This window comes from Apis dorsata, unplaced genomic scaffold (genome assembly GCF_000469605.1).
Source record: "Apis dorsata unplaced genomic scaffold, Apis dorsata 1.3 scaffold_465, whole genome shotgun sequence".
NCBI lineage: Eukaryota > Metazoa > Arthropoda > Insecta > Hymenoptera > Apidae > Apis > Apis dorsata.
Window position 1 is genome coordinate 449,975 of NW_006263705.1, and position 21,310 is coordinate 471,284.

At 33.2% G+C, this 21,310-nt stretch overlaps 4 protein-coding genes across 5 annotated transcripts in view; 1 reads left to right on the top strand and 3 right to left on the bottom strand.

The window, feature by feature from the left end:
* Positions 1–13,875: 13,875 nt before the first annotated feature.
* Positions 13,876–14,885, bottom strand: LOC102679594. Its single transcript, XM_031512525.1, has one exon. The coding sequence runs from the start codon at positions 14,824–14,826 to the stop codon at positions 13,966–13,968; it is 861 nt and encodes a 286-aa protein (XP_031368385.1). The 5' UTR covers positions 14,827–14,885; the 3' UTR covers positions 13,876–13,965.
* Positions 14,886–14,915: 30 nt separating this feature from the next.
* LOC102678857 overlaps positions 14,916–21,310 on the bottom strand; it is a 44,870-nt gene continuing 38,475 nt past the window's right edge. For both annotated transcript variants that reach the window (XM_006619949.2, XM_031512526.1), the window contains 2 exons: positions 15,142–15,316; positions 14,916–15,082 (listed from right to left, as the gene is read on the bottom strand). In XM_006619949.2, the coding sequence (XP_006620012.1) occupies positions 14,932–15,082; positions 15,142–15,316 (326 nt within the window). In that variant the 3' untranslated portion in view covers positions 14,916–14,931. The remainder of the gene's footprint in view (positions 15,083–15,141; positions 15,317–21,310) is intronic.
* LOC102679462 (high mobility group nucleosome-binding domain-containing protein 5-like) lies at positions 16,434–17,945 on the top strand. Its single transcript, XM_006619953.2, has 2 exons — positions 16,434–17,175; positions 17,426–17,945. The coding sequence occupies exons 1-2, from the start codon at positions 16,434–16,436 to the stop codon at positions 17,905–17,907; spliced, it is 1,224 nt and encodes a 407-aa protein (XP_006620016.2). The 3' UTR covers positions 17,908–17,945.
* On the bottom strand, positions 18,640–21,064 carry LOC102679338 (histidine-rich glycoprotein-like). Its single transcript, XM_006619952.2, has one exon. The coding sequence runs from the start codon at positions 19,491–19,493 to the stop codon at positions 18,753–18,755; it is 741 nt and encodes a 246-aa protein (XP_006620015.1). The 5' UTR covers positions 19,494–21,064; the 3' UTR covers positions 18,640–18,752.

The following is a 21,310-nucleotide window of genomic DNA, read 5'->3' on the forward strand; positions in this document are numbered from 1 at the left end:
CGAGAATGAAGTTTAAAATGAATACTTTATATAAGTTTACGCTTTAGAATCTGGAACTTGAAATACTATTGAATTTCTCCTTGAAAGTTGAGACCTTGAGGCTGCAAACACTATGACCGTGAAGTTGGGGAACTTGTTCAGAACTATCTTAAATCAGAGATCTTTCATCGCACGATCACGAAACTGTAGAACCAACCACTGTCCATTTGTAGAATTCTACGTTACAAAGTTTTTATGATACTATTACGGAAAAATTTTTGAATTTACGATTCTAAGATATGAAAATTATTCACGATTATAAAATAAATGGACTTTAAGATCTCATTAATAAATTATTCGTAACGATAGTTCTGAAATTTTTGAAGTTCGATTTTTGTTTCTTGATTAAAAGATTCGTGGTTTCCTCAATTCTAACTTGTAGAATTCGATATCGTTTCATTCATATTACTATGATTATTATGTCAATACAAAAATTTTTCTTGGAAAAAAGTGAGAAGTAAATGAATATAATGAAATATCATTTTTTAATTAATAATATATCATAAAATCACAATTGTTGCACATAAGAATTTTATAAATTTTAGAATTATAAATATCTTCCATTTAAAAAATGAATTTTTTCTAGATTACATTGTATCCATATTAACATAAAATTTAAAACCAATATACGATTTATTCTAGTTTTAAAACATTATTTTCTCTTTCAAAGGAAAATCCAAATCTTGTTTTCATTCAGAAATATTTTGAATATAATTTGTTGATCTAAAATTATACAGATAATTGTGGATACATGTCGTTTCACTCCAGTTTCTGTCATTTACTATCATTAGAGTGTCATAAACCGTGATATTTCGATTCAAAAATATACACAGTGCAGATTCATGCGGTGTCGTAACTAAACAAGTGAAAAAGATGTTTCTGGGTCAACAGAATGAAGAAAGATATCATATATGCGAAGCTAAAATGAAAACTAGTAAGCTTGGCTTTTCAACATCCAATATGAGATCAAATATGATCCAAGACATAATCTTTCTTCATCAATCATCATCTATTTGTTTGTGTATCTATCTTCCAAGACAAATATTCGTATCAGTGATGTTTTTTCTTGTTCATACATTATTGTAATCATACACACGAAATATGATTCACTAAAAAAACTTGATTTGGTTTGACTTGATTAATTATTTTTGTAATAAAATAAAATACTTCAATTTCTTCAAATTTCTTTATGAATTATGCAATTTTTATATAAATTGACGCAATTTTTTATCTTATTTTTTTCTGAAATTAAATTCTATAACAATATTCCACATTGACAATACAATTTCCATAATTTCTTATTTAATTACTATTTTTTGTATAAATTTTATTGTCGTTGAATTCTATTCAGAATTTCACGTATCTCATTATATCATTATTCCATTTCTTTAATTTATAAAATCATTACGCAGAGAAGAACCAAATTTATTTTTCACTTTCATCATATTATCCATTATAATATAATATCATCATACTATCCATTTTATTTCTCCAAATCGATTATTGATTTCAACCAATTGCTTAAGTCCCACATCGAGCAGCATGATTCACCGACACAACTAAAGAATCGTGACCAATGGAAATCCGTGCTCGGCCACTAATAACGAAGCGCATAAATAAGGCGATTTACGGTGGTGATTCGAAGCCGAAACATACGTGGCATACCTTCGTAACATAAGCCGGGACAGTGGAGAGTTACTGGGCCCGCAGATATGTACACATCACAATTGCAACGGGCAACATATGCATACCGTGCATTGATGCAGGTATGCGTGTCCAGCCTGATGGCAAAGGGCTCGCCTAATTGTTGCTGGTAGCGTTCGTAGAATACAACAGGGGTTCGGTAGCTTCGTTTTGTACTGTATACGATTCACCCGCAATGTCCCTCTGGTTGCACGTGTGCCCGCGTTCTATATATTAGCCAGACAGTACCTACGTTCCTTGGCTCGAGTATACGTGTTAATGGATCCTTGCACGGTGAGTTAGGTTCATCTGCCAAATGGACGTGCACGTTGCCATCAACAGAACCCTAATTATCAAGGCCTGTTCGTAGCACGTTGGTTCAACGCGACAACGATACGGCCTTTTGAAGCAAACGGTGGCCGAACTTCTCCAATTGCTGGTTAGCCATATTGCTCGCTCGATTGGCGGGAATAGGTGGTAGTCAACCTGGTGGTCGAGGGCTAGGTATGCACGTTCATCGTTGATGTGATGTTTCATCGCGTGGCCGGTGGTCTTTAGCTTTGATAAATGTTACGTGATTGAATTACGGAATGGGAGCACATTTTGGAAATTTGAAAATGTACCATTCATGGCGTTATAATTAAACTTTTATAATACCAGGATCCGTTTTCTTTCTTGAAATTTTTTTCTCGTAATTATGGGAGACGAGATTTTCTTTTTTTTTAAAGTTACGTTTAAACTGATATAGTAATGAAATGATAGATTGAAATTAAGTGGGAGGATTTGTAACAATTTAATGTATTATAGCTTCGGAAGCTGACAGTTGGTAAAGTTAATATTTCTTGTTACAGACGAAATTTTGCCAGCATATCCAATAGGAAGCATTTAACAGATGTTCGTTTTGCAATTTACATCGCGATCCTGTAACACATTTATCTTTGAACACATTACAGTCAAATGCAGCTAGAGATTTGGAATAATTAGATGTGTATCAACCGAGTTTAATGAAACTATATAAATACTGTATAATCGCAAATTGAGAAATGTATCGTGTACAAATTTAACTATTTACAATGCAAAGTAATAATAATTGTTATTGCATTCATGTCAAATATCTATATATAAATACAAACAAATAATATCTATAAATTAAATTTATTATTATTAAGAAAAGTATCGTTACGAATTAATTTTTTAAAATTTTAATAAATTCACTATAATTACGAGAATTTCATTTGGAAATTACACGGATTTTAAAAAATTATTATCTCTTTTTTTATTTCACAAAGAAATTTTAATCATTTATCGATATCATGCAAATCCTTTCACAGACCAATAAACAAATAAATTTTCACGTAAAACATGAATCATCAATTTTCAACCATACATTTGTCTACGTCAATTACAAACATGTATATTGGTATTAAAACGTTCGTTAAGGAAAATTAATTTTTGCGAATAATAACGTATGCAACGGGATTAACACGAATTCCATTCGGGAAACCTTTTAATTCGACAACGAAAGTGTCGACAATGATGATTCTACGTGAAACAATTTCGAAGGTAGAATTTCTCCCAGATGAGAATACGACAACGACGACTCGACGCCTGCACGTATGGCTAAAGGAGGAACGGGTGGTGGCGAACTATTTCAATTCGCCGAACAATTCCCGATATTAGTGGAATTATGGACACTAGACGCGCGTGTTTCTCGAAATACAGGACGACTCGCTACACTGGTAGTTAGAATTATGCAGATTAAGCTCGTTCACTCGCTGTGTTCAAGTGTGTTCATGGAAGCTCCTCGACAAATGTCAAACTGCGTCTGTTCTTCCATGTTCGAGAAGATATATAGAATCTCTCTTGTGAGAATAAAATCTCTCTTTTTCCATATTGAGAATATATTTTGCATCTATTCCTAGCTTTATTACGTATGCTTATATAAGAAATAGTATGAAATAAAAACTTCTGCTTAATGTTTAATATCCTGTCATTTTTTTTCTATATTTCTAATATAATAATTAATTTTCAATATTAAAGATTATATTATATTCTCTATGTATAAATGAAAAAAATAAATAAAAAGTTTAAGTAAAATTGTTTCTAATTTAATAAATAAGTCTTTCTTGTACACTAATTTTATCTTCTCTAAATAACTAAAATCTTTTTATTCCCGATAAACTCCCCTATTTTCAAAAAAACATTACATAATAGTACACAATTTTCATCACAACATTTTCGTCATTTTCAACCCTGGCCGATAAAAGTCAATTATCCCTGTCAAGATTCGATCCCGATAAAACTTTAAATACCGCCATCGACATTAGAGCGCTCCCTATTCCCGATTCGCCATCTCAAGTCAACCGGAAGGAGGGATCCAGGTTGCGATCGTAACTCAAGACAACCGTCCCTGTATTTCCACGCAGAAGTAAGATCGACGTCGGCAGTAAGTATACCATCCAAGATAGATTAGGATTCGAGTCGTGGCGACTGTTCGTACGGTGCCCTCCTCTCAAAAACGATCTTGTGCCGATCTCAAAGCCGTAATGATTAATGGAGTTAGGGCGGTGCGCGCAGTTCCGTAATACCGTGGCAACTATCGAGTCGGAATTACAGTTGAGAAACTTCGAGGTGAGTTAGGGGGCCGACGTCGTCGTCGTCGTCGTCTCGCTTCGAGGATCCACCCTGTCTCTCCTTAACTCCACCACTCATCCGACCACGTTCCAAACTCGATTTGATTTTGATTCGACATACACTGGAAACGCATTTAATGCATGCGCTTACGTGCCAAGCACGCGTGTATCGACTAAGAATGAATACCACCCCTCGTGGATCATATTTCGGCCCTCGTATTAGATTGGAACATCTTCGGTTGGATTCGTTAGCATTTAGAACGACCTATCTCTTTCTCTCTTTCTCTTCATCGATATACGTCTTGTTGTCGTTATGAGACAGGAAATGTTTCAATGTACGATTATTTGAATAATCGTTGGATGTACAGGATATGTTTCAGGAATAAAATAAATACAAGTGAGAATTCTTCAGACTTATATTTGTAGAGAGATGTGAATGTTTTTTGGATTAAAAGAACGCTTAGAAATTTATTCAAGGAAATAGTTGAAAATGATTTGACTTGTTATCCTTTAGAGAAAATAGGATACTTTAATAATTCAATAATCTGAATGAAGAAGATCTTTCGAAAACGACGAAATAATTTCACAAAGTTAAAAATCTCGAAAAATGCGAAATGTTTGAATGATATTATCAGAATGATGATAGTAATTGATATAATCAAATGCAAATCGACCAATTGAATATTATCCATTCTCTATATGCACACGTTTGACCCTATATTTCATCTCATCCACGAACAGAATATCCAGAAATTGCATAGAAATTGTGTAATAGAGCGATGTAATAGAGCAATGCTAATATAAATTGATTTGTTTGCATCCGTAATTTGTGACACATATATTACACATACTATATATACTCGTAAATTGAATTTGAAATAAACAAATCTAATTCTCAAAGAAATTTTCCTATTGAAATTAGATTTTTCGAGATTGAAACAAATTTTCTTGTAATAATTTCCTTATATATGTAAATTTTTGTGACTAATTGTCACGAATAAAGAATAAATCATTACTCGACGATACAGCTATCTTACATTTTCCTTTCCTTGATTTCCTCGATTTTTCTCCAGTTACACCTTCTAAAATTTCAGTCTTGATTGTCATTCGAAACAGGAGAAGATTAAAGCGGATCCCGGGGCAAACGCGATTTTTTCCGGACGAGTGGAGAGGCGGCGCTCCCGAAGAGCCTTCAAGACTGAATCAAATCGATAGAATTCGACACCAGGCTAGAAAAACCACACTTCCACGCCGTCGAAAGCTCCCCGCCGTCGACACGACGATTTGTCGCCGCTTTGAATTCCTTCGAAGCAATTTTCCCTCCGGGATAATATCGAGTAGGCGGCAAAGCACGTTTGTCATTCTTCTGCATCGACGAGATTTTTACCTACGTTAAACGGGATTTCAATTTCTACGCATCTGGCTAAGTGTTTCCAGATAAATGGATAATTCTTTCATGTCGATTATTTCAATCTTACTGACAAAAATGTTTACCCATCAAATGCGTAATATATGATTACGATATAAAAGATATAAAAGATTACGATATAAAAGATATAAAATATATGATTACGATATAAAGATTGGATTTTTTTCCTTCCTTTCTTTGAATCGTGAAAATCTTTTATAATATTTAAGCACTTTCAAAGTCCACGTGTAAGATAAAAAAGGGAAATTAAAAAGAATGAAAATTACGATTTTATTGTTGTGAAACGAATAATCGTACTTATTTTGATTTGAATAGAAAGAATTCTTATAGAATATGATAATATGATCAATATCGAAATAAACGAACGACGAAAATAGCAATAGCAATCCTTTTTAAGAGTTTTAAGCGAAGAACCATTTCGTCATATCATCTGTTTTGAAATATAATCGTGAAAAGAATAATATCAATACTTTGATGAATATATGTTCGTCATAACAAATCGTGATATTTATAAAGTGGTTACGAAGTATGAAAAGTTTTATGGTTCGAGTAAAAGTTGAGTAAGCAGTATTCGAAGTAGATTAAAGTTAATGGAACTATTAACATGTTTGACATATTACCTTTTCGTGGTAGACATGGTATGAAGACTGAAAAGAAAATGCGACAAGTACATTAATTGCATTAATTGGATATTTGTATAAAAGATAAGCAATATGAAAAAAAAAAGATATAACAATTTCTTAATGTTACATTATTAGAATCAATTATAATTTAAGTAAAGTTAAAGTTAAAGTTAAGATAGTAAAGTAAAGTAAAGTAATAAGTAAAATTAAGTTAAGATAAATTTAGACAAGTAATAAAAATTAATTTAATTTAATTGTTAAATTTACCATATGCATTTTTTATCGGAATTCTATGCCATTATCTTCGCAAACATTCAATGTACAACATATTCTAACACGTAATTAACTAATCTATAAATAAATTACGATATCCATTTTGCAATCTTGTACAATATATGTATATATAGCTAATGTAATCCTATTTTCACATATGATTAAGTATCCTTGTTACTATTTAATCAGTTTGATATAATAATTTGGAAAATCAAGGATCTTCGATCTTTTATAATATTAATAGATATCTTATGCGTTCTCAAAAAGAATAAATTAGATTAAAAAATAATAATAATATTTTTAATATTTTTAATTTTTCTTGAATGTGTTGATTCCTTTGTAAAAATGTGAAACACAATGAGGATCGTGTCGAAGATCGAAGAAATAAATTTCATGCCAAAACAGATAAAAAGATTAATTGTTATCTGGTTTGACTTTATAGAGAAAACAAAAATATAGGAATGTTTAATATAGGAATTAATGACATTCTAATTGTGAATGGGATTAACTTACAACAATTTTTCAAAATTGTTTAAATTTCGTTTAGAAAAGATTATTTTATCATCGATAAGATTCGAAGCTACGAAGATTGTTTAATAAAGATTCAAACTGTTTGTCGATTTAATCGTGTCACCAAAGCAAGATTTTTTTTGTTATTATTCCTTTGTGAAACGTTTCGTTTAATTCCTTCTATATTTTTATTTTGCAGCGAGTAAAAGCGATTCTCCAGTTTAAACCGCTCGACATATACAGAGCCTCCGGTTACATATTGGCTTAACATCCGACCGGAAACTCGCACGGGACTTAATACTTTACGAGATAAGATTCTATGTAGCGTATGTTTGTATGGTATTTTGTTGTTGTTTATTATGAATAGACGTGTATTCTGTTTATTCAAGCAACTGCGAAACAAAATGTATCTGTTATATGCTTTTGTTTGAGGAAAAGATAGTTATTTGCATTGAAAGATATATTTTACAATATATAAAATTTCTTTCTTTCATCGCGTATGATTTCTTTTTATATGTAAAATAAAAAGTTGTACGAAATTATTCCTTTTTTCACTTTTTAAGTCGAAGAAACGAGGAGTTATTCTATATCGATTTTTCATCTAAGGACAGATAGATCGACAACCAATTTGCGTGAAAAAATCTATAGAACCATTTTTTTTTTAAAAAAAGAAACAATTTTTTGTAAATTTTGAATCAATCCCACGATTGCTTCGTGCAAATTTGTGCTCCAAATTGAAAAAATTCCCCAAACAAAGACCCTTTCAATTCAATAATTACCAATTGTGTGAAAAAAAATATTTTTACAAGTAACTAAAATCCATTTCTATATAGAGTTTCATTCAATTCAAATTGTCCACCATTCATTTCAAATAAATGCAAGAATGACACTAATAATAATCGAAGTAAAAAGAAACAACAGAGAAACATTTCTACCTAAAACATTCTTACGTAACTTCATTCCGAAAACTTTATAAATCTTACTTCCCTTAGAGCTTTTTTTTGAATTTCACGTAATCTCTGATTGAATAACGATCTCACAAAAGAACCATCGATTCCTATAGTTAAATCATAGAATCGCTTACTGTTTATAAACGCTCCGTTTCCGAATTCTGAGCCGAATAACAGAGCCGATAATGGACGATCGGCCGCCTGTCCAAAATTGTTTCACAAATGAATCAAGTCAACCGGCGATATATCAATTCGACCGGCAATTTGCCGCCCACTTTCCAACCTGTCGACTAAAAATACACGAAACGGGGATTTACGAGGGGCAGAGATCGGTTTCATTCCGCGGCGGAACCTCGTTACATCCACGTATCGCCACGATTCGACGACGATTATTCCTCCACTTCCGCCGTCGTGACGTTTCAATCGACGTTTCGAGCCTATGTCGAGTTTCCATCCCGCGAATCGAACTTAGGGAGCGACCGGAATCCAACTGGAAAACACTTCCTCTCCATTCCCCCTCTCTCTCTAGACATTTGTAATTCCATCGTCCGTGAAAGTCGAAACCTTCCCCCTCCCCTCTGGCTCCATGACGAGACCAAGCTTACAAGTCAAATATCGAGAATTTCATTTGAATGTTACCGCACTGCTTCCATCCTCTTCGAACTTTCGCACGAACGAAGGGTCGTCGAACAACGGCGAATTCGTGGAGGCTGAAATGAGAATGAGCGAAGTGAGTTTAAGAGTAATCGGTAGTTTCGCGAGCTTTGCAAGGGAGGGAAAGGGAAATGGAACAGGATTGAGGAGCAAAGGGATTGAAAAAGGAGCAAAGGGATATAAAAAATAGTAAGATGGTGGATGAGGCTAGGGATACTAGTAGCATATAGTGTGTATGGGATACTATGCGTTGATAATTGAATGGATGATTGAGAGGGAGAAGAAGAATTAATCTGTCGATTAATTTCGTTTAAATGAAAATCTAATGATAAATTTGTTAAATGCTTAAAAAGTAATGATTTTTGTTGTTTTTGTAAGAAAAAGTTTAACGTCCAAAGTATTTTTAAAGTAAGTATTATTTAAAATATTGTTTTTTATATGTATAAAGATACTTTCTTTTTTTTTTATTATCTAATTTATACGTACAATTTTAATAAGGAAAAATTATAAGGATGTAATAAATATATATTTCATTTTTTTTTAAAACTTCTCTGGAGGAGGTATAGGTGATTTACATTCTTTATAAGGAGGGCAGTAAGTTTTACAATATTGTAATCGATCGATAAACACTCGGCACACCGTATGCGGCTCCTTCACGCATTTAAATACAACCTTACCGTTTCTCGTGTATTGACTGAATGGTATATGCCAAATCATTTCCCACCGATACCCTTGACATATTCTTGAACAAAAACTGTAGACACGAGAAAATTTTATTAGATTAAATTATATCATTTAACCATTCTAAATATATTATACAAGACGAGATTATTTCCTGTTTAAAATCAATAATACACTCAAGTTATATTATCTAAAAAAGAAAAGTAAAAATAAAAATAATAAATTCTATAAAACGATAAAATAAAATATTTCTTTTTTACAATTGAAGAAATACACGGAATTTCAAACGTGTCGAAAGTAAAATTCAACTCACGACTGTTATTACAGTCGTAAATTTCAAACGCGTCATAAATGAAATTCGACTCACCTGTTGTTACAATCCATCCTGAATAACCGGAAACCACAATCGCGTGCCAAGTGCCAACTCTCCTGGATCAGTCTTTTTCCGATTCCCAATAATTGAAAATCTTTCCTTACTGCTAGACTAGCTTGTTCAAAAACTGTCATAATGCAAAATCGTTCCCAAAGTTTGGGCGCCTCCGAAACGAAGCCGAAAAATTCGATGAGATCGCGCATTGGACCTTCCGCGCAACATTTTGCTAAACAATACATTTTTTCTGCATCGCTAGAATCCACCACGCAATTTAAGGCAGCGCCAATGATGCAGTTGTCACGATCCTCGGCAATAATCGAGTATCCCCCTTTTACTTGATCAAACATCATAGTTCTCCAGATAGGTGGCGCTTCTGTGCCCGCCAGACCGATGTTAATGATTAAGGGTTCGTATTTGTAGTACGCTTCGCACATAAAATCTACTACGTTCTCGTAATCGGGTGGTAGAGCTAAACGAGTTCTAAAAAACGGTTTATCCTGGAAAAATGTTACCGAATAATTTATATATAATGCGCAAAGGTGTATAGATCTGTGCATAAAAGTTTCTAACTAGTACTATTACCAATGAAAATTCTGTTTTTCTATTAAAAATTTTGGTGTATATAAAGCGTAAGGACATGTAGAACAATTTTTACTTTATTTTGAATACCATTTTTAAGAAGATAAATTCAATTCTTACATCAATTCTTCGTTTTTTTAAATACGATTTTGTAATAATGTAAGATAGAATAAAATTATTTATTTTAAAAATTATTTAAAATAAATTATTAATTAGAAATGTGTGTGTAAAATCGATTTCAAAGTATATTTTTATTTTTATGATTAATATGTTAAAATTTATGTGCATAAAAATCGATATTTCAATAAAAATGATGTTTAAATAAAATGTTTAATTATAAAAATTGTCAGTAATAATCAATTTAACATTGAAAACATTTAAATTACGATTTTGAAAAATAATTATGTTTTGCAAAAATATTTTGCAATTTTAAATATTAATGTAAATCCAAACGTCAATGTAATTACATTTTTCTGTAGGTTATAAATGCAAACATTACAAATTAAATTTACAATATCAAAAAATGCACTTACGTCGCATTTCACTTCGAAATTTTTTGCTGTAGTATGAAAATTTATTTTTCTTTTTCCAATTATATTGCATTTCGAAACGTGGTTCGGATATTTGAGAATCAAACTTCCGCATATTTTCAACAGTGTCGCAGCCATTTCATTACATTCCAATACTTTTTTCCGATAAAAATAACATTTTCATTCAATGTGCTCATGTTACGTTTTTAATATTATAATAATAACATTTTTAAAATTATACCTAGCTTACTTGTAATCAATTCAAAAATACTAATTGCGTACTTTCGATCTTGTGTTCTTTACATATATATTCGCATACGATGTTCTAAACGTTAACCGAAAAAATCAAACGTAACCTATTATTATCTATGAGACAAAATTCTCGCAAACAATAATTAATCCACACAATATTATATTAACATCATGATGAAATATTTGCCTTAAATTAATTCAATTACTATGGAATTGTTTGATTTATTCTCGAAATAACTAAACAACGTGAATTATGCAGCATCAAAGAGGGCGCTCGAAACCATTCGGCATAAATTGTTTCAAATATGCATTATTTTTTAAGGCCAAGTTAATCCTTCTTCAATAGTTGGCATTTATCATTAATAATAAACTTAGATATTTTATATATATATATATACTTTATTAATTGAACAGGAATATAGAAACAGGAGTATTATTATATTATAGGAGAAATTTATCGATTGTATTATATGTTATGAAATTTTTCACGTATAAGCAACTTTACTTCGAATGCTTTGCAATACGTGATATAACAAACATCTATATATGTAGATATGTGCGAAGAGGCTACAGATTTTGAAAGAACATCTAAAATGATAATTCAAACACCGTTCTATTCATTCATAATCGTTGCACAAAATGACATGGCAGCTAATAGACTAACTGATTTATGTATTATTATTCGCACCGCGTTTCATCTGATATATTGAGTTTCTACCAGAGAATTTAAGCAGAAAACTTAAGGAATGATGAACTAAAAACTAAAAAAAATGACAAAAATTGATATAAAATATAAGTACTAATATACTAAAAAATATTGACACATACTTTAAAACACGATAATTAACGATTTTTTTACATATCAATAACTAATGTTTCTAATTTTTCAAAATAATTCAAGACATTAAGTTTAATTTTGAAAGAATTATCATATTTCTGATTTTATTATTATATGACGCAAATGATTGTTGCAGTTGAATTCCGGCTTCATTGAAAAGAATAAATATTTGAATTTATATGAATTTTTTTTTGATTAAATATACAAATAAATTAATCTCCATCTGACAATTTCGAATCAAAAAAATTGCAAATGTATCAGCATTACATTTTCCTTATTACAAATATACATATCACGAATATTACCATAAATATACATAAGAATACGTATAACAATTTATTCAACTACATTTTCAACAAATATCCATAAAACGTTCACCGTACTATAAATAAAAGCACACATGCTGGAGGAAGATAAATTTTTCTATCCATTCTAGAGGCGCACGCGAATACACGAAGGCTATGCACCATCGTGCTCGAATAAGGATATAACGAGAGGAACACGTATACGTACGTTACAAAGCGGGCAGACGTGTTTGCATCAATTACCGTCTTTTATTCTCATTTCACCCGATACGCTGAAAGATTGCAATTTATCGGCGCAACAATGCCGAGCATTATTAATATCCATTAATCAAGCGGAGGCTTCGCTTGCTGACGCGCGAAACGATCCCGTGCACGGTCGAATTATCGGTTGCCCATCGTATAAATAAAAGCGGCAAGGGAAAGAAAAAAAAAAAAAAAGAAAAAAAAATAACGGAACAATAGCGTTTCTGATGAACTGCAGGCGAATACGAGAGTATATTTTTGGGTTTCACGCTTCTTCTTGTCGAATCGATGACACTCGAAATGAGAAAATTCTGAATCACGATGAAAAGGTTCGTGGCTCGAGCAGAGGGTGTAGAAAAATGGACGAAAACAGGGGGCGAATATAAACGAGATATAGAATTGATTTTTCCTTTGACGACCAAGTACATGTTATTTAATGAAAGAAAATTGATATCTGTGGAACTGTCGTACGATTTGTTTCGAGGCTTTTGTTATTGGGAATTTTTAACGATGAATCTTTGCCTCTCAAGAGTTTTTGGAGGGATGTGTGGTTGATGGGATATCGATTGGACAGTGATGTGGATGTTAGACTGCGGTTGTTGACTGTTTTGTGTGTGATAAAGAGGGGTTGTAATAAATGATTTTGAATAAATACGTACACGTGATTAATTATAACGTGAAATGGAAAAGTTCGAAGAATTTGTTTCTCAATATTGGTTAATAATGTTAGAAAATTTATATTGGACGAAAGGAAATGGAAATAAAATTACGAGAAAACTTGATTTTTAATTTGGCATTGCACATTGTAAAAAAATAAATGTCATCCATCTCGTTTTAAGTGTCCTGGATAAAATGTGATACAGAAAATGGAAAAATTAACAAAATACATGAAATGAAATATATTCATCAAGTGCGTATTGCTGGAAACATATTTCTGAACAATTTAAAATAATCATCGAAATATGAAATATAAAACATAAAACAAGAGGAATATTTTATATATATATTAAATGTATCAACATTTATATTACATTTATACTGATATTAATTTCTGGAATAAAAATTTCTGGAATAATATTACCTTTTATTACAATACTTAACCTTTCTAATTAATACACATTTTCTTCTTAATCAGCTGTTTATAAAATTACACATATCAATATCAATTGCTGCCTAAACGAACAAAATAATAAAAAAAAATGAAATAATAATCGATTAAAAAATAATTCTAATTTATTACAATAAATACACTATACATTATCTTTGCAGACATATTATATTGCCAAATTACTTACATAAAAATTAACACATTTTCATCTGATCGATTTTTGTTTCTCTGCTTTCTGAATCCCTAAAAGTTTTTAAAGAATCTATCCATGAATCTCATAATCTCTGGTTTCACCACTCGCCTGGGAGTTCCTCTGCTTCTGATGTTTCGCTTCATCGACATCATCAGAATCGTGAGCACCACCCTTCTTGTATCTACCCTCGATGGCAACATGCTTCTCGTTATATCGTCCATGTTTCTTCGAATGACCTCCCTGATCATCGTTGTCGTAAAAATCATGATCTCTCTTGTATTCGTCTTTGTGATAAACGTTTAAGTAACCAGTCGCTTTACGATTCACGTGATCATTGCTTTTCACCTGATAATTACCTCCTTTCTTACCTTTAATCCGTTTTGTTTTTTGCCCCGAATTGTTTCCTCGATTATGCTGAACCTTTTTCTTTCCACCAGTTTCAACGCGCTGAGTCCTCTTCTTCTTCCTCAAACTATCCCCTTTCTGGCCCTTCTCAAACGAAGATACTTCACGATATCCTTCTTCGTTACCCTCTCTACTTTTCGACTTCTTGGCCACTTGTTTAGTATCATCAGCCTTTTCGACTTTAGGCAAAACTTGAGAAACTTGGGATTCGGCGTATTTCAGTTCCATATGATCGACTCCAGGAGGTTTGACACTCGTATAATAGAGGGGCAACATTTCAGCATCCGGTTCCAAAGGCAGTGCAAATATTCCAAGATTTTTTCGAGGTTCCTTTATGGGAATCAGTTTCTTCTGGAAGTTCATTTCAACGGATGGTTCATCATCAACTATTTCCGTGAAAGCTTTCTTTGTCTCGTCTATTTTCCAATTATCTGGATGTAGATTGTCAGCTCGAGCAATCGTAACTGTGAAATGCACGCAGAATATCGCGTGAACTGTGTACCATCCTCTTCTGAAGATTCTCATTTTTCCTCGTCACAACACCGATGCTTTAATCTTTTTCCTTTCCTTTCAAAAATTTGAAAATTGAATTTAAATTGTACACATTTCGGATGAACAAGATAGATTGTTTTAGACGCAGTTACAGGTATGTTGGTTCACAGAAACGCGTTCAATTCTACTGTAATCGCGGCACAATCGAGCTCTTTTATACGTCATGCGACCCACTCTAGTGATTGGACACGATTGCCTCTCGCCCAGGATTATCGACGAAGTAATACATCTGAAAGGATAGGCTCGAAGATGTCGTGATGAAATTTTCACTTCACGATACGGCTTTACGTAGTCGTATCGTTGATCAAACTTCCAAGATCTTGGTTAATCTTGTATTTGATGTTCCTTTGCGACTTTAGAGAAACTGAGCTAGCCTTGACAGGTGTGGTGGGATTTGAGAAACGATAGGGACACTTTCCTTTGCCTTTCGTAAGAATTGTGGTTTCTCTCGTTTGGAATATCTCTAAAAATTAATTTAGAATTAGAATTTATTCAATAATGGATATTATTGCTTAATAAAGATATTTAATTATTTAAACTTTGCTTTTGATCTTTAAACGTTTATCAATCATTAAATTCATTAATTTGAGCTAAAGATAGGTTTAATTTATAAAATATTATTGTTAAAGTTTCAATTAAATGATCACTGCGTATCGATATACTACTAGAATTTCGTTATATAATAATAATCTTTCTTATGGTATATAAGTTTCTATGGCATATAAATTTTAATTAGACTCATCGTGTTTTGTATATCGTTAAAATTAGTTCTAACTTTTTATTTCATTAAAAATATATTAAAATTTCTCGTTCGATTTTGTAACACCAATCAATAAATAATTGCTGCTGGAATCGCCACTGGTTTCCTCTTCACGCTTATCAAATAAATTTACACGAAATACCGTGTATAAACAGTTTTCCAGTAAAAACTTAAACTCTCCATAAACTACATTTCACATTTTGTTTATGTACTTACAATCTTTCCTATAAAAGTTTCCAAGTTTTCAATTCAACTATTAATAAATTTAAACATACCATTGTTATTTATTTAACATTAACATCCTAAATCCTTTAAATCCTATCCTTCAAAAACTCATTCGACACTACGTTTTCATAATTATCTATGTAACATCAACAATTCAAAAACAATCTTCCACACTAAATATTGGATTTCGAAATTCTTGAAATCACTATCCATTATTAGACTACCCATTCGACATTCGTCTTACTCTCCCCACACTTGAGAATCGCGATCAAAATCACCCGAAAGGATCGGTGATCAATTGGTCAGTGCTCGATCCAGCCGCGTGGTGATGCATTACGCAAATCACCCACGATTCCCTAGAATGGTCGGTGAACAGGCCGAGCATAAACGTCAATAACACGGTGTACTTGAATTATCGTGCTCGGCCGTGGAATACTCTCTCCACGATCCCTTATTCCCGACGAATCACGTTTCTCGTGTGTATGGTATATATATAAGGCGAAACCGTCGATTCACGGACACACCGGTTTGCATACCACCGATTACGCGACCACCAATCCCTCGAAGTCCTAATTCCATTGTGCAACTCAGAAATATGCTTTCGAGAGCTACGTTTCTCGCGTGCGTGTTCCTTCTGGCACGTCAAACTGGCGCAGCCACGGAGCAACGTATGACGTTGGTGAACAAGATGATCGCCGAGGATCTAGATAGGTCAGCGACCGATTACGTGTACAATCAGCAACAAGGACTTCCGGTTTACTACGTGCGGTATACCAATCACGGAAGTGGACGGTACTATCATGCCCCGGCCGCCGTGCAATACGTTGTCGAGGCAGCTACACCTGTTGCACGCGGTGTAACCGGGACGAATCCTCTTCTGCATCCGTACGCGATCGCGAACGGTGTTCCGAATCATCAAGGAATTGCCAATTACGGTAACGAGCAATCGTTGGAACGTCAAGTGGCGAGGGATTTGTATCACGTTGATGGAAAAATAACCGAGGAAGATGACGCGGGGGAGGAGGAGAAGGAGAAGAAGAAGGAGAAGGAGGAGGAAGAGGATGGGGATGGGGAGGAGGAGAAGGATGAAGAGGAAGACGATGTCGACAATGGGGAGATTCACGATGGATCTGGTGGATCAGTGAAACTGTTTGGGTATGGGGATTACGAGGACGAGGAGGTTGGTGAAGTCTCCTCGGGTGATGAGAGTGGTTCGTTCGAAAGTGAGAAGGGGGAGAGGTATTCGGAGCATGGAGGGAAAGAGGAGAAGGGATACGAGGCTTGGAAGGAGTTTAGCAAAGGGGGACGTGGTAGCAATAATGATGAACGTCGAGAAGGTAAGTTTTTTTAGATACGTGATAATTATTGGAAAATTATTTTCATTCACGATTTTGAATCTATCCATTTAATTATCAATTGATCGATTGTAAGAAAAATGCTAATCTGAGAAACTAGTGTTCAACTTTCTTCGTAACGTGTTAAGAAATGGAATTTTTCTTTCTAAAAGTGTAGAAGTTGTATCAGAAAATTATATCATATGCTTTTAATCGATCTACGCTCGAGCAATTGCCCTTAAATGTCTACCAGGATACTATAAGAACAGAAGTGAAGAGAAGAAGGGACACGTCGACGAAGCTGAAAATCACGGTTCTCACGAGGAGGCAGGGAAAGGCAAAAAGGGCAAGAATTACGGTCACTCGTCTTACTATAAGAAGGGGCACAAAACTAATGGTTTCCACAATGTCTATCACAAGGACGAATACAAGAAGGAAACGGACTTCTACGACGATGACCACAAGAAGGGTGATTTCGGCGAATACGAGGAATTCGACAAAGGTTACAAGATCGACGAGGGTGATTTTAAGAAAGGAGGACATCATTCTTTTGAGAATGATTATCAGAATCGCGGAAAGAAAGGACATTACGATAAGGGACACCATGTAATCGAGGATCAAGGTCACCAGGCAGAAAAAAGCGAAAAATCTCATTATGAGGAACACGAGGATTATAGTGTCGCAGAAGATTCGAAATCTGACAAAGCGCACGAATTTAATAGAAAAAATCATTAATTATTGTAGTAGCATCTGAAATTTTATGAAAATTCTGTTATTATATTTTTATATCTCATTAATCTTATACTGATTATATATTAATATACTTTGATATAGTTAATAATATATATACAATTAATAGATGTATATAATTGAAATTTTCATATTAATTTAATTATTGATTCCTTCATAATTCAGATAAAACTGAGTGTTATTTAGTAAGGGTAAATAAAAAGCGATTGGAAATATGAAATTTAAATTGTTGTGAAGTGAAAACTTTGTTACCTAAGAGAATGAAATAACTCTTCCAGAAAGTGTTATTGACCTAATTTTTTTAGGACTGGTATACCGCAATGTATCTAACGCAAAAAGATAAACTATTGCAAAAATTGTTACAAATCAATACTGACAATATTTTGTAATGCATCGTAGAGAAGAAAATTGAGAAATAATCAATTTCAACATCTGTCATGTATTTTGCTATTTTTTTGAAACGTTTCAAAAAAATATTTTACAGAGATATTTATTGATTGATATATTCTGTTCATTTGTTCATCGTAGAAACCTAAATATTTTATCAATACATTAACTATTTAGAGTGTATTGTAAATATTTTACATTGAATTATTTTACATTTATCTTCCAGTAAATATCTGAAAAATTCGGATAAAATAATATTTAGTTTATATTTTGCTTATATAATATTTAGTTTGATTTGTTACAACATATTTGATTCCAAAATATCGAACAACAAACAGAAGAAGGAAACATAAAAAAATTGTTTCCAAAAATACATTTATTTTCGATCAGATATAAAGATCAACACAGCGTTCAACAAATATAACAATCGATAAAGATTATCCTTAATGCCCTTTCTTAAATCCCCATGATTTGTGATCATCGTGTCCCCCTTTCTTGCCATGATGAGAATGATGAGAATGATGTTCCTCGTGTCCACCTTCGCTCTTATGCCCTTTATCATCGTGATGATGATGTCCCTTTTCAAAGTGTCCCTTCTTCCCATAATGATCCTCGTGCTCCCCATGATCGTGATGCCCTTTCTTGAAATGTCCACCCTTCTTGTGCCCGTGTTCGTGATGATGGCCACCGTGATCCTCGTGGTGTCCAGAATCGTGGTGTTCATCGAAGAATTCCTTGTCTTTCTTGAACTCGTCCAATTTATGAATCTCATGATGCCCTTTCGTTTTGTGCCCCTTCCCGTAATGCCCCTCCTCGTGGAATTTGTGACCCTTCTCCCCCTTCTCCCCCTTATGATGCTCCGCGTAATAACCATCGTCGTGATGATGGCTCTTCTTGTGACCCTCGTCCTCGTCGTAATGACCGCTGTGATGATCCTTGTCGTGGTGTCCCTTCTCCCCTTTCTCGTGATGATGAGACGATTTGTAACCCTTGTCACCGTGGTCACCGTGCTTGCTATGGTGATCGGAGTGGTGCTCCTCGCCACCGCCCTCCTCGTGATGATGATGAGTCGCCGCCACAGCTAGGTCATCGTACGATCTCTTATCGATCTCTCGTGCAACGATCGAGCCGAACTGACAGAAGACAAACGCCAACAGCAGAGAAATCGCGAGTCGAGACTTCATGGTGGTGGGGGTAGGGTGGCGATCGGTAGGGATTCGATCGATGGTAATATCGAAACGTTCGACTCGGACGCTGTGTTCGGTATGATTAATCCGGCCATCACTCCCGGATTATATATCGAACGGGGAATAATCGATATTAAGGAAGCAGTGGTTCCTGCTTCTTTAGGAAAGTTGCGAAAGTAACGTCTCCTTAACCCGCTTGGCGATTCGTCGATTTCGATCGATCCAACGCCGTTATGCAACCTGCTCGAAATCGGTTGCTCAAACTTAAGGCAAAATATCTCCATGTAAACATTTCTCGCTTCCATTTTCGCTTTTTGTTTTGTCGTTGTGTAGACAATGACAATGTGTCTTTTCGTAATGATCGATTTTCTAGGGAAATCTGGATTTTAGATTAAATCTTTGTTAAACACAAAAATTGTTTTGTTATATTTAATAATTTTTATCTCAAGTTGATTCATTGATTTTCAGTATTCGATACATGATCGTAAATCTAATAGCGAGGTAGAAGAAAATAAATAAAATTGTGTTTATTAACAGGAGCATACTTTTGTTGTTCATCGACCGCAAAATAGATAGAATGATTATGGCTCCTTTTAAGAAATTCTTCGACACGGTTGATCTCTTTGTCTCGCGATCAATGTAATCGCCATATCTGACCGAACACTTTAAATTTATACTGAAATTCATTCCCTCGTTACCTTCATTTTCAATTCGTAGAATGTAAAATGGTTAATAACAAAAGAAATGTAATGAAGATAAAGGAAGTTCAGGTAATAGTCGAATCGATGAACAATACTATCATTGAAACAAGTTTCATTTTGATGAACTATAATTTCATACATTTATTACGTTGTATATTCAATTTCAGTGTGTAATAGATTCTAGATATTTAAGAGATCAGGATAGTTTGAATTTATATAATATTGATACAATCTAATGCATTTATAAACTTGTCCTTTTTTTAATTTCTATTGATCTCTTTATTTAGATATGCTCGATGATAATAAAATTTATGATTTAAAAATAAAATTCGTCGAAGAAAGGGATTTATCCGGTTGTTTGGAAAATTTCGATTTAAATTTGATTCATATATCTTTTCCATTCGTTAATTGAAATAACTTCTGCCCAATACTGAATCGGGAACGAAAGCGAGAAACTATTGTTGCAGAAAGAAGTTCGGTGAACGGTGAAAATAATATTTTCGTATTACCGGCTGTTTTGTAATAAACGTTCTACTGTTATTCAGCCGTCTACAAATTGATTGGCTTTTTATCGGGATTGCCGCGTTAGCGATGCTTGATTTGACTCTGTACTTTCCACGTTACGAGCAAATAACATTAATTTATTTCACAGTTAATTGCTTTGTAGGCTGAAAATATCCGATTATTCTTATTTATTTAGAAAAAGTGTATCCCTATCTTTATTCATCGTTCAACGTCTTTATTTTGCTCGAATTTATACCAATAATATAAATAAAGAAATATATTCTTTATCTTTTATTATTATTTGAATAACGAATCATCTAATATATTTTTCATCTTTTATATTCTCGATGTGATTCAAAAGCTTCTATATATATTTTATATAATATTCATATTATATAATGATTAAAATGTAATTGATCGTAAATTCTTCTTTTGAAAGAAATATCTTCATTTATATTTATTAAAATCCGAAAAATGATTGTATGAATCACTAATGAGATGAAGTTTTTGAACAAAAAAGAATAAATTTTTTCTTTAATTATGAGCTAAAATTAGGAGTAAAATATAGATGTAGAATAAGAAGAAAAAAATATTAATATTGAACATTAT